The sequence below is a fragment of the Heterodontus francisci genome, chromosome 44 (genome assembly GCF_036365525.1).
Source record: "Heterodontus francisci isolate sHetFra1 chromosome 44, sHetFra1.hap1, whole genome shotgun sequence".
Lineage (NCBI taxonomy): Eukaryota > Metazoa > Chordata > Chondrichthyes > Heterodontiformes > Heterodontidae > Heterodontus > Heterodontus francisci.
This window is the reverse complement of record NC_090414.1, coordinates 24269272-24284497: the sequence shown is the minus strand read 5'-3', so window position 1 is coordinate 24284497 and position 15226 is coordinate 24269272. Positions and strand designations below refer to the sequence as shown.

The 15226-nt window shown below is 52.9% G+C and overlaps 1 protein-coding gene across 4 annotated transcripts in view; it reads left to right on the top strand.

Annotated features, from left to right (window-relative positions):
• The window catches only part of LOC137355848 (mitogen-activated protein kinase kinase kinase kinase 2-like), a 107846-nt gene extending 93098 nt beyond the window's left edge, over window positions 1-14748 (top strand). For all 4 annotated transcript variants that reach the window (XM_068021433.1, XM_068021432.1, XM_068021431.1 and 1 more), the window contains 7 exons: window positions 803-906; window positions 3676-3853; window positions 5166-5234; window positions 6466-6552; window positions 7518-7588; window positions 12465-12520; window positions 14486-14748. In XM_068021433.1, the coding sequence (XP_067877534.1) occupies window positions 803-906; window positions 3676-3853; window positions 5166-5234; window positions 6466-6552; window positions 7518-7588; window positions 12465-12520; window positions 14486-14573 (653 nt within the window). In that variant the 3' untranslated portion in view covers window positions 14574-14748. The remainder of the gene's footprint in view (window positions 1-802; window positions 907-3675; window positions 3854-5165; window positions 5235-6465; window positions 6553-7517; window positions 7589-12464; window positions 12521-14485) is intronic.
• Window positions 14749-15226: the final 478 nt, after the last annotated feature.

Below are 15226 nucleotides of genomic sequence, written 5' to 3'. Positions count from 1 at the left end.
AAATCACCCGAACCCCTCGATTAGATTCCAGTCTGTAACTCACTCACGGGTATCTGTTATTCTATATATAAACCCCCCGAACCCCTCGATTAGATTCCAGTCTGTAACTCACTCCCAGGTATCTGTTATTCTATATATAAACCCCCCCGAACCCCTCGATTAGATTCCAGTCTGTAACTCACTCCCAGGTATCTGTTATTCTGTATATAAACCACCCGAACCCCTCGATTAGATTCCAGTCTGTAACTCCGGGTATCTGTTATTCTGTATATAAACCACCCGAACCCCTCGATTAGATTCCAGTCTGTAACTAATGTCACCTGTTGTGGTGCTGAGCCTTAGACACAGACAGGAAAATTCCGGACCCCATCTCCTGACTGTGCTGACCTAGCTAATCATAGGCCAGGCTAACAGTTGAGCCTACCGTGGGCCTCAGCATTCCCTCGCCCAGGGAAGGGTATAAAACCAACCAGGGCTCTTGCTCCTGATTTCAGTCCAGTGCTCCCCGCCCCTCCCTCCCTCCCACTGCTGGGTAGTTGGGAATGAGGACGTGATCGGTGCTTGACTGTCATGCCCACCCAGGTCCAGCAGCCCCCCAACATCGGATGGCCAGACTCGGCCGGTTATTGGGGAGGGATGTCTGAGCAGGGTTCGGACCCTGTATCTCAGATGGGGAGCCATCGCCCTTTGGGAGATCGGGAGTGTTTGCGGGGCTGCCCTATCTTCCTGGCGCTCCGACTCTGGGACTGCGCTTGGCTGTAGATTTGAAGGAGCTGTGTTGTGTTTTGGATTTGTGTTGCAGTGAGGAACCCGTACACGAAGGCCACCTTCCTATGTGGAGCACTGGACAGTACCATCATCTTGCTCCAGTGGTACGAGCCCCTGCAGAAATTCATGCTGCTTAAGGTAACCGTTCTCTCTCATTGACAAGAATGTCGCAATCACTCAACAGAAAGTGACCCATTCACTGTCGTTAGACTTTACCCACAATTTACAGAAACTCAATGTAAGACTGAGGGAATACAACCTGGGATCTGTTGGGGTAGCAGCATCACTCTCGGCTGTGCTGCCCAACACAGCAATAGTCCATCACCGCATGGGCACTAAGGCTCCTGACGATTGGACAGCAGGTGGGCCAAGTGCCCCAGAGAATGTGGAGCTCAGAAACAGGCCATTCGGCCCGAAGGGTCCATACTGGCTTTTATGCTCCACACAATTATCTTCCCTACCCCCTCTCTATCTCACCCTATCACCATATCCTTCTATTCCTTTCTCCCTCATGTGTTTATCCAACGCTCAGTGGGTAGCACAAGCTCTCTCTCTCTCCCCAACTCCCTCCATCCACCCCCCCGCCCCTATCGTGACTGAGTCAGAACGTTGTGCATTCAGTTCCCACTCTAAACTCCGTAATCCTGCCTGCACTCTCCAGTGCCAGTCCTGAGGGAGTGCTGCACTGTCGGTGGGTCAGTACTGAGGGAGTGCCACACTGTCGTAGGGTCAGTACTGAGGGAGTGCCGCATTGTCGGAGGGTCAGTACTGAGGGAGTGCCGCACTGTCAGAGGGTCAGTACTGAGGGAGTGCCGTACTGTCGGAGGGTCAGTACTGAGGGAGTGCCACACTGTCGTAGGGTCAGTACTGAGGGAGTGCCGCACTGTCGGAGGGTCAGTACTGAGGGAGTGCCGCACTGTCGGAGGGTCAGTACTGAGGGAGTGCCGCACTGTCGGAGGGTCAGTACTGAGGGAGTGCCGCACTGTCGGAGGGTCAGTACTGAGGGAGTGCCGCACTGTCGGAGGGTCAGTACTGAGGGAGTGCCGCACTGTCGGAGGGTCAGTACTGAGGGAGTGCCTCACTGTCGGAGGGTCAGTACTGAGGGAGTGCCGCACTGTCGGAGGGTCAGTACTGAGGGAGTGCCGCACTGTCGGAGGGCCAGTACTGAGGGAGTGCCGCACTGTCGGAGGGTCAGTACTGAGGGAGTGCTGCACTGTCGGAGGGGCAGTACTGAGGGAGTGCCGCACTGTCGGAGGGTCAGTACTGAGGGAGTGCCGCACTGTCGGAGGGTCAGTACTGAGGGAGTGCCGCACTGTCGGAGGGTCAGTACTGAGGGAGTGCCGCACTGTCGGAGGGTCAGTACTGAGGGAGTGCCGCACTGTCGGAGGGTCAGTACTGAGGGAGTGCTGCACTGTCGGAGGGCCAGTACTGAGGGAGTGCCGCACTGTCGGAGGGTCAGTACTGAGGGAGTGCTGCACTGTCGGAGGGTCAGTACTGAGGGAGTGCTGCACTGTCGGAGGGTCAGTACTGAGGGAGTGCCGCACTGTCGGAGGGTCAATCCTGAGGGAGTGCCGCACTGTCGGAGGGTCAGTACTGAGGGAGTGCTGCACTGTCGGAGGGTCAGTACTGAGGGAGTGCCGCACTGTCGGAGGGTCAGTACTGAGGGAGTGCTGCACAGTCGGAGGGTCAGTACTGAGGGAGTGCTGCACTGTCGGAGGGCCAGTACTGAGGGAGTGCCGCACTGTCGGAGGGTCAGTACTGAGGGAGTGCCGCACTGTCGGAGGGTCAGTACTGAGGGAGTGCCGCACTGTCGGAGGGTCAGTACTGAGGGAGTGCCGTACTGTCGGAGGGTCAGTACTGAGGGAGTGCCGCACTGTCGGAGGGTCAGTACTGAGGGAGTGCCGCACTGTCGGAGGGTCAGTACTGAGGGAGTGCCGCACTGTCGGAGGGTCAGTACTGAGGGAGTGCTGCACTGTCGGAGGGTCAGTACTGAGGGAGTGCTGCACTGTCGGAGGTGCCGTCTTTCAGATGAGACATTAAACCGAGGCCCCCGTCTGCCCTCTCGGGTGGGTGTAAAAGATCCCACGGCCACTATTGGAAGAAGAGCAGGGGAGTTCTCCCCGGTGTCCTGGGGACAATATTTATCCCTCAAACAACATCAGTAAAAACAGATGATCTGGGTCGTCATCACATTGCTGTTTGTGGGATCTTGCTGTGCACAAACTGTCTGCCTCGTTTCCTGCATTACAACAGCGACCGCACTGGAAAATACTCCCTCCTTTGTGACCTCCTGAGGTGGGAAAGGCGCTGGAGAAACGGGAGTCCTTTATTTTTCTGTCTGGCCTTTGTCAGGAATTCCACCAGGATCGGTCATGACCCAGTACTGACCAGCCCCCCCACTCACCACTCTCCCCGAAACAAGGCCTGCACCCCGCTCCTGGTCTACCAGGTCCTGTCCCTCTCCCTGCAGGGTGAGAGGGCGAGATCTGATAATTCCAGCCCTCTCATTCTAATCCTTAGAGAGCTTAATGGCGTTAATGGGTGGAGGGGTTGTTTCCCACCACCACACACTGTCTAGAGAGTGTCAAGAACACGGTGGGGGGCGGGCGGGGCGGGGGGGGGGTTCACAATAAGGGGTCAGCTTTTTTCGGACTGAGATGAGAATATTCTTCACTCCAAGGGTTGTGAAACTTTGGAATTCTCCCCCCTACCGGGTGCTCATTCATTGAGTATATTCAAGACAGAGATTGGTCAACGTTTGGGATGCTGAGGGAATGAGTGGATATGGAGATTGGGTGAGAGAGTGGAATGGGGGAGCAAGCTGGTGGGGCCAAACGGCCTCATCCTGCTCCGATCTTGTGTTGTTCTTCATGCCGCTAACCTGTCCTCTCTCGATTCTTCACTCAGCAATTTAACCTCACGCTCCCAAACCCCCTGGAAATCTTCGAGCTGCTCGTCTACCCGGGTGAGGAGTACCCGCAGGTGTGTCTCGGAGTGCAGGCTCCAACACAACCCAACCAGCTCTTACACTTCAACACGATTCCGCTCAACTCCTCCGGATCACTCGGCCCCGAGACGCGCTCAGGTACACCTGCCTTCTGACGAGCGGCAGCAACAACAACTTGCTTTTTGTATAGCACCTGTTAATGTCCCCGAGGCATTTGTCAAAATCTGCCACCGAGCCAGACGAGGAGACATTGGGGAGAGGCGACCAAATGCTCGGTCAAAGGGGTCGGTTTTTAAGGAGCGTCTTAAAGGAGGTGAGGGGGAGGCGGAGAGGTTTAGGGAGGGAATTCCAGAGCTTAGGGCCCCCAGGCAGCCAATGGTGGAGCAATGGGAATTCTGGGGATGGGCAAGAGGCTGGAATTGGAGGAGCGCAGAGATCTCAGAGGGTTGTAGGGGATAGGGAGGGGGTGAGGAGGCCATGGAGGGATTTGAACAGGAGGATGAGAATTTTAAAATGGATGCGTTGCCGGACCGGGAGTCAGTGTGGGTCAGCGAGCACAGGGGGTGATTGGGTGAACAGGACTCGGTGTGAGTTAGGACACAGGGGTAGCGGAGTTTGGGATGAGTTGAAGTTTATGGGGCTGGTGGGGAGGTGGAAGGCGCAGTCAGAGAACATTAGAGGAGTTGAGTCAGGACGTGACAAAAAGGCATGGATGAGGGATTCAGACTGTGAAGCAGAGCAGACATCTGCAGGACTCTCTGTCTGTTCACTGCTGATGTAGCAGTGGGTGCTGCAGGGACAGTCACCCTTCGGGAACCTGGTATTGACCCCATGGCGTGGAATTCCTCATCGCCAGCTGACTGCCCCCATCCAACATGAACTGAGTTTACACAGCCTCCTGAATGCTGCACAAAACTAACCTTTTTTTTTTCCTGGGAGTGTTTGATGGGGACAGTGTAGAGGGAGCTTTACTCTGTATCTAACCCCCGTACTGTACCTGTCCTGGGAGTGTTTGATGGGGACAGTGTAGAGGGAGCTTTACTCTGTATCTAACCCCCGTACTGTACCTGTCCTGGGAGTGTTTGATGTGGACAGTGTAGAGGGAGCTTTACTCTGTATCTAACCCCCGTATTGTACCTGTCCTGGGAGTGTTTGATGGGGGACAGTGTAGAGGGAGCTTTACTCTGTATCTAACCCCCGTACTGTACCTGTCCTGGGAGTGTTTGATGGGGACAGTGTCGAGGGAGCTTTACTCTGTATCTAACCCCCGTACTGTACCTGTCCTGGGAATAGGTACTGGAGGGAATGCAGCATTGCCACAGCAGTGTGAGCTGGGTTGTACGGGAATGAGTCAGCAGCCTGACGTGGAACATCTCGGATCAGTTGTAATGCGAGCTCAGCGTATAGAGAATACACAGTCTTTATTCATGATGGTCTTGTTTCTTTCCAGAAAGCTCACCAGTGAATGCCAGCCATGTGTCACAGCTCGACAGGGACAGTGTATTGGTCTGTATCGACAGTAAGTGTTTCCACTGGTATTCCAAACTGGATACGTAGTCCATGCTTGCTCCTTCGTGTCAGTCAGCACAGTCTGATATCAGGCATCTCGCACCCACTCCTGAGATTTTACCCCCAATACTGGCTGACACTCTGTGGGGTCAGTACTGAGGGAGTGCTGCACTGTCGGAGGGTCAGTACTGAGGGAGTGCTGCACTGTCGGAGGGTCAGTACTGAGGGAGTGCCGCACTGTCGTAGGGTCAGTACTGAGGGAGTGCCGCATTGTCGGAGGGTCAGTACTGAGGGAGCGCCGCACTGTCGGAGGGTCAGTACTGAGGGAGCGCCGCACTGTCGGAGGGTCAGTACTGAGGGAGTTCTGCACTGTTGCAGGGTCAGTACTGAGGGAGTGCTGCACTGTCGGAGGGTCAGTACTGAGGGAGTGCCGCACTGTCGGAGGGTCAGTACTGAGGGAGTGCCGCACTGTCGGAGGGTCAGTACTGAGGGAGTGCCGCACTGTCGGAGGGTCAGTACTGAGGGAGTGCCGCACTGTCGGAGGGTCAGGACTGAGGGAGTGCCGCACTGTCGGAGGGTCAGTACTGAGGGAGTGCCGCACTGTCGGAGGGTCAGTACTGAGGGAGTGCCGCACTGTCGGAGGGTCAGGACTGAGGGAGTGCCGCACTGTCGGAGGGTCAGTACTGAGGGAGCACCGCACTGTCGGAGGGTCAGTACTGAGGGAGTGTCGGAGGGTCAGTACTGCGGGAGTGCCGCACTGTCGGAGGGTCAGTACTGAGGGAGCGCCGCACTGTCGGAGGGTCAGTACTGAGGGAGTGCCGCACTGTCGGAGGGTCAGTACTGAGGGAGTGCCGCACTGTCGGAGGGTCAGTACTGGGGGAGTGCCGCACTGTCGGAGGTGCCATCTTTCAGATGAGACATTAAACCGAGGCCCCCGTCTGCCCTCTCGGGTGGGTGTAAAAGATCCCACGGCCACTATTGGAAGAAGAGCAGGGGAGTTCTCCCCGGTGTCCTGGGGACAATATTTATCCCTCAAACAACATCAGTAAAAACAGATGATCCGGATCATTATCACATTGCTGTTGGTGGGATCTTGCCGTGCACAGATTGGTTGCTGCGTTTCCTATACAGTGACTTCAGAAAGTACTTCATTGGCTGTGAGGCTCTTTGGGACGTCCCGAGGGGGGTGAAAGGAGACGGAGAGACGGGGAATCTGTCTAACTGTCCTTTGCCATTCACAGATTGTGTGCAGATTGTGAACTTGCAAGGGCAGATGAGTCACAGAATGACGGCCAGGCTAACCTTTGGATTTTGTGTTCAGACGGTGGGTAAGTGCAGCCGAGCGTGAGGGCTGCCGGAGCCCGCCATGCTGGTAACCGCGGAGAACGGTTAGTGATTATCCTTGCTGACACTTTGGGATGCACCACGCTGTTGAGGAGTGTCCGCCCATTCTGACTGAGCCCCACTGTTCCCGGCCAGAATGGAGGTGATGGGGGAATAACCCCATCAGCCATGCCTGCTGACCCCTGCACAGCTGCAAGTGACTGGGATTGATTTTATTTCGATGGCATGACTGTCCTCCGCTGACTGCATTAGCGTTGCGACCGGAAGCCTGTCCCTTGTCCCACTTCCGATGGGCTGATGTCAGTTGGTTTTCCTGACTCCGAGACCTCTGGCATCGTTCCCCGACACTGGAATAACAAACCAGGTGGGAGACAGGAGGGAGGCAAATAAGGAAGTGGTTTTTCGAAAAAATTGCATTCTTGAGATGTGGGCACTGCTGTCTAGGCTGGTACATATTACCCTCCTGGGCTGCAGCACTGGCAAAGCTGGTAGTGGGTGTGCTTATTCAGCAAGCATTGATTGGATTCATTAGTTCCCTCGGCCACTTCAGAGGGGCAGCGAAGAGTTAAGCACGTTGGTGTGTGGGACAGGAGTCACATATAGGCCGAGACGAAGCAAGGATGGGAGGTTTCCTCCCTCAAGGGATGTTACGACAATCCAAAAGACTGAGGGTCACTTTCACCCATCCCAGCATGCTGGACAGTGGGGGTGCGAGGGAGATACTGTGCCCCCCTTGTCTCAAAGTCACCCCAATTTTAACCATTTATTCCCCGAGCTTCCACCTCTCCCTAAAAACCTGAGTCAACCCCACCCACTCCTGTGAACTGGCTGCCCTGCCCTGCCCTGCGGGGGTGCTGGCCTTCTGGGTTTATAAACCGTGTCTGACCAGGGTTAGGATCTATGTGAGTACTGTGTGTGTTTCTCTACAAACCTGTTTTCCATTGTGTAGTTTGCCTGCAGGACAGTGTTCTAGCGTTTTGGAGACACGGGATGCAAGGCCAGAGCCTAGAGTCAAATGAGGTAATGATTTCAACTTTACTGTAGTACAGTACTGGTGGGTACAGGTCTATCACTGTATAACACGGGTACAGTACTGGTGTGGATAGGTCTGTCACTGTAAAACACGGGTACAGTACTGGTGGGGACAGGTCTGTCACTGTATAACACTGGGGTACAGTACTGGTGTGGACAGGTCTGTCACTGTATAACACTGGGGTACAGTACTGGTGTGGACAGGTCTGTCACTGTAGAACACTGGGGTACAGTACTGGTGTGGACAGGTCTGTCACTGTATAACACTGGGGTACAGTACTGGTGGGGACAGGTATATCACTATATAACACTGGGGTACAGTACCGGTGGGTACAGGTCTGTCACTACAGCACTGGGGTACAGTACTGGTGGGGACATGTCTGTCACTGTATAACACTGGGGTACAGTACTGGTGGGGACATGTCTGTCACTGTATAACAGTGGGGTACAGTACTGGTGGGTACAGGTCTGTCAATGTATAACACTGGGGTACAGTACTGGTGGGTACAGGTCTGTCACTACAGCACTGGGGTACAGTACTGGTGGGTACAGGTCTGTCACTGTATAACACTGGGGTACAGTACCGGTGGGTACAGGTATATCACTGTATAACACTGGGTTACAGTACTGGTGGGTACAGGTCTGTCACTACAGCACTGGGGTACAGTACCAGTGGGTACAGGTATATCACTGTATAACACTGGGGTACAGTACTGGTGGGTACAGGTCTGTCACTACAGCACTGGGGTACAGTACTGGTGGGTACAGGTCTGTCACTACAGCACTGGGGTACAGTACTGGTGGGTACATGTCTGTCACTGTATAACGCTGGGGTACAGTACCGGTGGGTACAGGTCTGTCAGTGTTGACTTTGTAAACACAGCTGGGAGTGCTGCATTGTCAGAGGGTCAGTACTGAGGGAGTGCTGCACTGTCGGAGGGTCAGTACTGAGGGAGTGCTGCACTGTCGGAGGGTCAGTACTGAGGGAGTGCCGCACTGTCGGAGGGTCAGTACTGAGGGAGTGCTGCACTGTCGGAGGGTCAGTACTGAGGGAGTGCTGCACTGTCGGAGGTGCCGTCTTTCAGATGAGACAGGTAGGCAGTGGTGTAGTGGTATTATCACTGGACTAGTAACCCAGAGACCCAGGGTATTGCTCTGGGGACATGGATTCGAATCCCACCACAGCAGAAGGTGGAATTTGAACTTAATAAAAATCTGGAATTAAAACTGGTCTAATGATGGCCATGAAACCATTGTCGATTGTTGTAAAAACCCATCTGGTTCACTCATGTCCTTTAGGGAAGGAAATCTGCTGTCTTTACCTGGTCTGGCCTTTATGTGATTCCAGACCCACAGCAATGTGGTTAACTCTTACATGCCCTCTGAAATAGCCTAGCAAGCCACTCAGTTGTAACTAGCCGCTACAAAGTCTATAAAAAGGAATGAAACCAGACGGACCACCCGGCATCGACCGAGGCACCGGAAACGACTACGGCAAACCCAGCCCTGTCGACCCTGCAAAGTCCTCCTCACTAACATCTGGGGGCTGGTGCCAAAGTTGGGAGAGCTGTCCCACAGACTAGTCAAGCAACAGCCTGACATAGTCATACTCACGGAATCATACCTTACAGACAATGTCCCAGACACTGCCATCACCATCCCCGGGTATGTCCTGTCCCACCGGCAGGACAGACCCAGCAGAGGTGGTGGTACAGTTGTATACAGTAGGGAGGGTCACTGACCCGAAACGTTAACTCTGCTTCTCTTTCCACAGATGCTGCCAGACCTGCTGAGTGAATCCAGCATTTCTTGTTTTTGTTTCAGATTTCCAGCATCCGCAGTATTTTGCTTTTATTACAGTAGGGAGGGAGTTGCCCTGGGAGTCCTCAACATTGACTCCGGACCTCATGAAGTCTCATGGCATCAGGTCAAATATGGGCAAGGTAACCTCCTGCTGATTACCACCTACCGCCCTCCCTCAGCTGATGAGTCAGTACTCCTCCATGTTGAACAGCACTTGGAGGAAGCACTGAGGGTGGAAAGGGCACAGAATGTACTCTGGGTGGGGGACTTCAATGTCCATCACCAAGAGTGGCTCGGTAGCACCACTACTGACCGAGCTGGCCGAGTCCTAAAGGACATATCTGCTAGACTGGGTCTGCGGCAGGTGGTGGGGGAACCAACATGAGGGAACAACATACTCGACCTCGTCCTCACCAATCTGCCTACCGCAGATGTATCTGTCCATGACAGTATTGGTAGGAGTGACCACTGGACAGTCCTTGTGGAGACAAAGTCCCGCCTTCACATTGAGGATACCGTCCATCGTGTTGTGTGGCACTACCACCGTGCTAAATGGGATAGATTTTGAACAGATCTAGCAATGCAAAACTGGGCATCCATGAGGCGCTGTGGGCCATCAGCAGCAGCAGAATTGTACTCAACCACAATCTGTAACCTCATGGCCCGGCGTATCCCCCACTCTACCATTACCATCAAGCCAGGAGACCAACCCTGGTTCAATGAAGAGTGCAGGAGGGCATGCCAGGAGCAGCACCAGGTATACCTCAAAATGAGGTGTCAACCTGGTGAAGCTACAACCCAGGACTATCTGCGTACCAAACTGCGTAAGCAGCATGCGATAGACAGAGCTAAGCGATCCCATAACCAACGGATCAGATCTAAGCTCTGCAGTCCTGCCACATCCAGCCGTGAATGGTGGTGGACAATGAAACAACTAACTGGAGTAGTTGGCTCCACAAATATCCCCATCCTCAATGATGGGGGAGCCCAGCACATCAGTGCGAAAGATAAGGCTGAAGCATTTACAACAATCTTCAGCCAGAAGTGCCGAGTTGATGATCCATCTCGGCCTCCTCCTGAAGTCTCCAGCATCACAGATGCCAAACTTCAGCCAATTCGATTCACTCCACGTGATATCAAGAAACGACTGAAGGCACTGCATACTGCAAAAGATATGGGGCCTGACAATATTCCGGCAATAGTACTGAAGACCTGTGCTCCAGAACTTGCCGCACCCCTAGCCAAACTGTTCCAGTGCAGCTACAACACTGGCATCTACCCTGCAATGTGGAAAATTGCCCAGGTATGTCCTGTACACAAAAATCAGGACAAGTCCAACCCGGCCAATTACCACCCCATCAGCCTACTCTCAATCATCAGTAAAGTGATGGAAGATGTCATCAACAGTGCCATCAAGCGGCACTTGCTTAGCAACAACCTGCTCAGTGATGCTCAGTTTGGGTTTCGCCAGGGCCACTCAGCTCCTGACCTCATTACAGCCTTGGTTCAAACATGGACAAAAGAGCTGAACTCAAGAGGTGAGGTGAGAGTGACTGCCCTTGACATCAAGGCAGCAGTTGACCGAGTATGGCATCAAGGAGCCCTAGCAAAACTGAGGTCAATGGGAATCAGGGGGAAAACCCTCCGCTGGCTGGAGTCATACCTAGCGCAAAGGAAGATGGTTGTGGTTGTTGGAGGTCAATCCTCTCAAAACAGGACATCACTGCAGGAGTACCTCAGGGTAGTGTCCTAGGCCCAACCATCTTCAGCTACTTCATCAATGACCTTCCTTCAATCGTAAGGTCAGAAGTGGGGATGTTCGCTGATGATTGCACAATGTTCAGCACCATTCGTGACTCCTCAGATACTGAAGCAGTCCGTGTAGAAATGCAGCAAGACCTGGACAATATCCAGGCTTGGGCTGATAAGTGGCAAGTAACATTCACGCCACACAAGTGCCAGGCAATGACCATCTCCAACAAGAGAGAATCTAACCATCTCCCCTTGACATTCAACGGCATTACCATCACTGAATCCCCCACTATCAACATCCTAGGGGCTACCATTGACCAGAAACTGAACTGGAGTAGCCATATAAATACCGTGGCTACAAGAGCAGGTCAGAGGCTGGGAATCCTGGGGCGAGTAACTCAGCTCCTGACTCCCCAAAGCCTGTCCACCATCTACAAGGTACAAGTCAGGAGTGTGATGGAATACTCTCCACTTGCCTGGATGGGTGCAGCTCCAATAACACTCAAGAAGCTCGACACCATCCAGGACAAAGCAGCCCGCTTGACTGGCACCCCATCTACAAACATTCACTCCCTCCACCACCGACGCACAGTGGCAGCAGTGTGTACCATCTACAAGATGCACTGCAGCAACTCACCAAGGCTCCTAGACAGCACCTTCCAAACCCGCGACCTCTACCAACTAGAAGGACAAGGGCAGTAGATACATGGGAACACCACCACCTGCAAGTTCCCCTCCAAGTCACACACCATCCTGACTTGGAACAATATCACCGTTCCTTCACTGTCGCTGGGTCAAAATCCTGGAACTCCCTTCCTAACAGCACTGTGGGTCTACCTACCCCAAATGGACTGCAGGGGTTCAAGAAGACAGCTCACCACCACCTTCTCAAGGGCAATTAGGGATGGGCAGTAAATGCTGGCCTTGCCAGCAACGCCCACATCACATGAATGAATAAAAAAAATCCGAGGCCCCCGCCTGCCCTCTCGGGTGGGTGTAAAAGATCCCACGGCCACTATTGGAAGAAGAGCAGGGGAGTTCTCCCCGGTGTCCTGGGGACAATATTTATCCCTCAACCAACATCACTAAAAACAGATGATCTGGGTCATTATCACATTGCTGTTTGTGGGATCTTGCTGTGTATAAATTGACTGCTGCGTTTCCTACATTACAACAGTGACTAAAGGCACTACAGAAGTTCTTTCAAACAGACTGCCGTCCTGTAAATAGCAAACTCAATGAGCTGGGCAGTGCGAACCAAGGCTCCAGCCAAAATACTGATTCTTTTTGTTTCAAATTCCTGCTGCAGATAACTCAGGAGATAACAGATGAAACCAGAATGTTCCGTGTGCTGGGCACCCAGAGGTGAGGAGCTCAGTTACTGTCTGCACTGTCCTCAATCAGTGGGGCTCACCCAGAGAGGCTGGCAGCATAGGGAGGAGGGAATTGACAGAACCTCGGTTAGCAGAGAGAGAGAGAGACAGAGAGAGAGACAGAGAGAGAGAGAGAGAGACACAGAGACAGAGAGAGAGACAGAGACAGAGAGAGAGAGAGAGACAGAGATACATAGACATACATAGAGAGAGACAGACAGAGAGAGAGAGAGTCAGAGCGAGAGAGAGAGACAGAGACAGAGAGAGAGAGACAGAGATACATAGACATACATAGAGAGAGACAGACAGAGAGAGAGAGAGACAGACACACAGAGCGGGAGAGACAGAGAGAGAGAGAGAGAGACAGAGAGAGAGACAGAGAGAGAGAGAGAGACAGAGAGAGCGAGAGAGTCAAAGAGAGAGCGAGAGTCAAAGAGAGAGCGAGAGACAAAGAGAGAGCGGGAGAGACAGAGAGAGAGAGAGAGAGACAGAGAGAGAGACAGAGAGAGAGAGAGAGACAGAGAGAGCGAGAGAGTCAAAGAGAGAGCGAGAGTCAAAGAGAGAGCGAGAGACAAAGAGAGAGCGAGAGAGACAGACAGAGAGAGAGAGACAGAGAGAGAGAGAGACAGACACAGAGAGAGAGAGAGACAGACACAGAGAGAGAGAGAGAGAGAGAGAGAGACAGAGAGAGAGAGAGCGAGAGAGACAAAGAGAGAGCGAGAGTCAAAGAGAGAGCGAGAGACAAAGAGAGAGCGAGAGAGACAGACAGAGAGAGAGACAGACACAGAGAGAGAGAGAGACAGACACAGAGAGAGAGAGAGACAGACACAGAGAGAGAGAGAGAGAGAGAGAGACAGGCTCCCCGCAGTTCAGTTAGGGATTGAAACTTCTCAGGTGAGAAACTTGCCAGCCATGCGGGTACGGTACAGGGAGGCTCATGACCCCACCATCCATTGCAGAGCAACAGCAATCACCCTCTTCCCTATCTTACAGGGAAGGGCAGAGGGTGATAGACGAGAAACGTAAGGATACCAATAAAAATATCCCAAATAAACCCAAACCCAGTTTCCAGTCTTGGCTAGCTGAATGGAAGATTCTCGATTGTCAGTCACAGTCCGCATCTCCGAAAGCAGGGCCCCTCTTCTCCCAGGTTTGATGCAGCAGTGTCTGAAAGACTAATCATTCCTCCCCGGAGACCCCCGCACAAACCTACAGGGTTGTCAACCCTGAATAGATGGGAGCGCTGTTCGTCGGGAGGAGCTGCACTGAGCACTATGAGCATAGGATCGACAATAGGCCATTCAGCCCTTCAAACATATCCCACCATTCATTTAGATCACGGCTGATGTGTAACTGAACTCCATCTCCCCGCCTGGGTTCTGTAACCCTTCATCCTCACCCAATAAAAATCTATCCATCTCCGTTTTGACATTTCCAATTGACCCCCGGCCTCAGCAGCTTTCTGGGGGGAGAGAGTTCCAGATTTTCACTCCCCTTTGTGTGAAGAAGTGTTTCCTGACATCACCCCTGAACGGCCCTGGCTCTAATTTGAAGGTTCTGCCCCCTTGTTCTGGACTCCCCCCCCGACCAGAGGAAATAGTTTCTCTCTATCGACCCGATCGAATCCTTTAATCATCTTAAACCCCTCGATTAGATCAACCCCTTAATCTTCTACACTCGAGGGAATACAAGCCCAGTCTGTGTGACCCGTCCTCGGAATTTAACCCTTTTAGCACAGGTTGCATTAATAATCATGCGTAGCTTTCAAAAATAAATATTTGAAGGGGAAATATTTGCAGAGTTATGGGGGACAAACGGGGGCCGGCGGTGCGGGGGGAACTGAGACTAAATGGATCTCTTTTTCAGTACTGGGTCACCTTCTCTCTTCCTGTGCTGTACGATTCTCTGCCATTTATCACTCTACTGTTCCTAACATCGATGCCTTGTTTTCACACAGAGATATTATTCTGGAGAGTACGCCTACAGACAATCCAGCAGCTCACAGCAATCTCTATATCCTCACGGGCCACGAGAGCACCTACTGACACCGGAGCTGGGGATAGAGCTGGGCAACACAAATCCCTGCTCTGAATATTGGAATTTGAAGGTGCAAGCCTCGGCAGAGCAGAAACATCTGTCAGCACTCGAAAGAGCCTTTTGTTAATTATTATTTAAATGATGTGTAAATGTACGGATTAAATAAAAGTTGAATTTCCGATGGCGCAGTTATCCGAACACACCTTCAATATAAGATCTCCTCTCCGTGTGCTCCTTCCCTATCTCTGTAACCTCCTCCAGTCCCTACAACCCTCCCTATCTCTGTAACCTCCTCCAGCCCCTACAACCATCCCTATCTCTGTAACCTCCTCCAGTCTCTACAACCCTCCCTATCTCTGTAACCTCCTCCAGCCCCCTACAACCATCCCTATCTCTGTAACCTCCTCCAGCCCCCTACAACCCTCCCTATCTCTGTAACCTCCTCCAGCCCCTACAACCCTCCCTATCTCTGTAACCTCCTCCAGTCCCCTACAACCCTCCCTATCTCTGTCACCTCCTCCAGTCCCTACAACCCTCCCTATCTCTGTAACCTCCTCCAGTCCCCTACAACCCTCCCTATCTCTGTAACCTCCTCCAGTCCCCTACAACCCTCTCTATCTCTGTAACCTCCTCCAGTCCCTACAACCCTCCCTATCTCTGT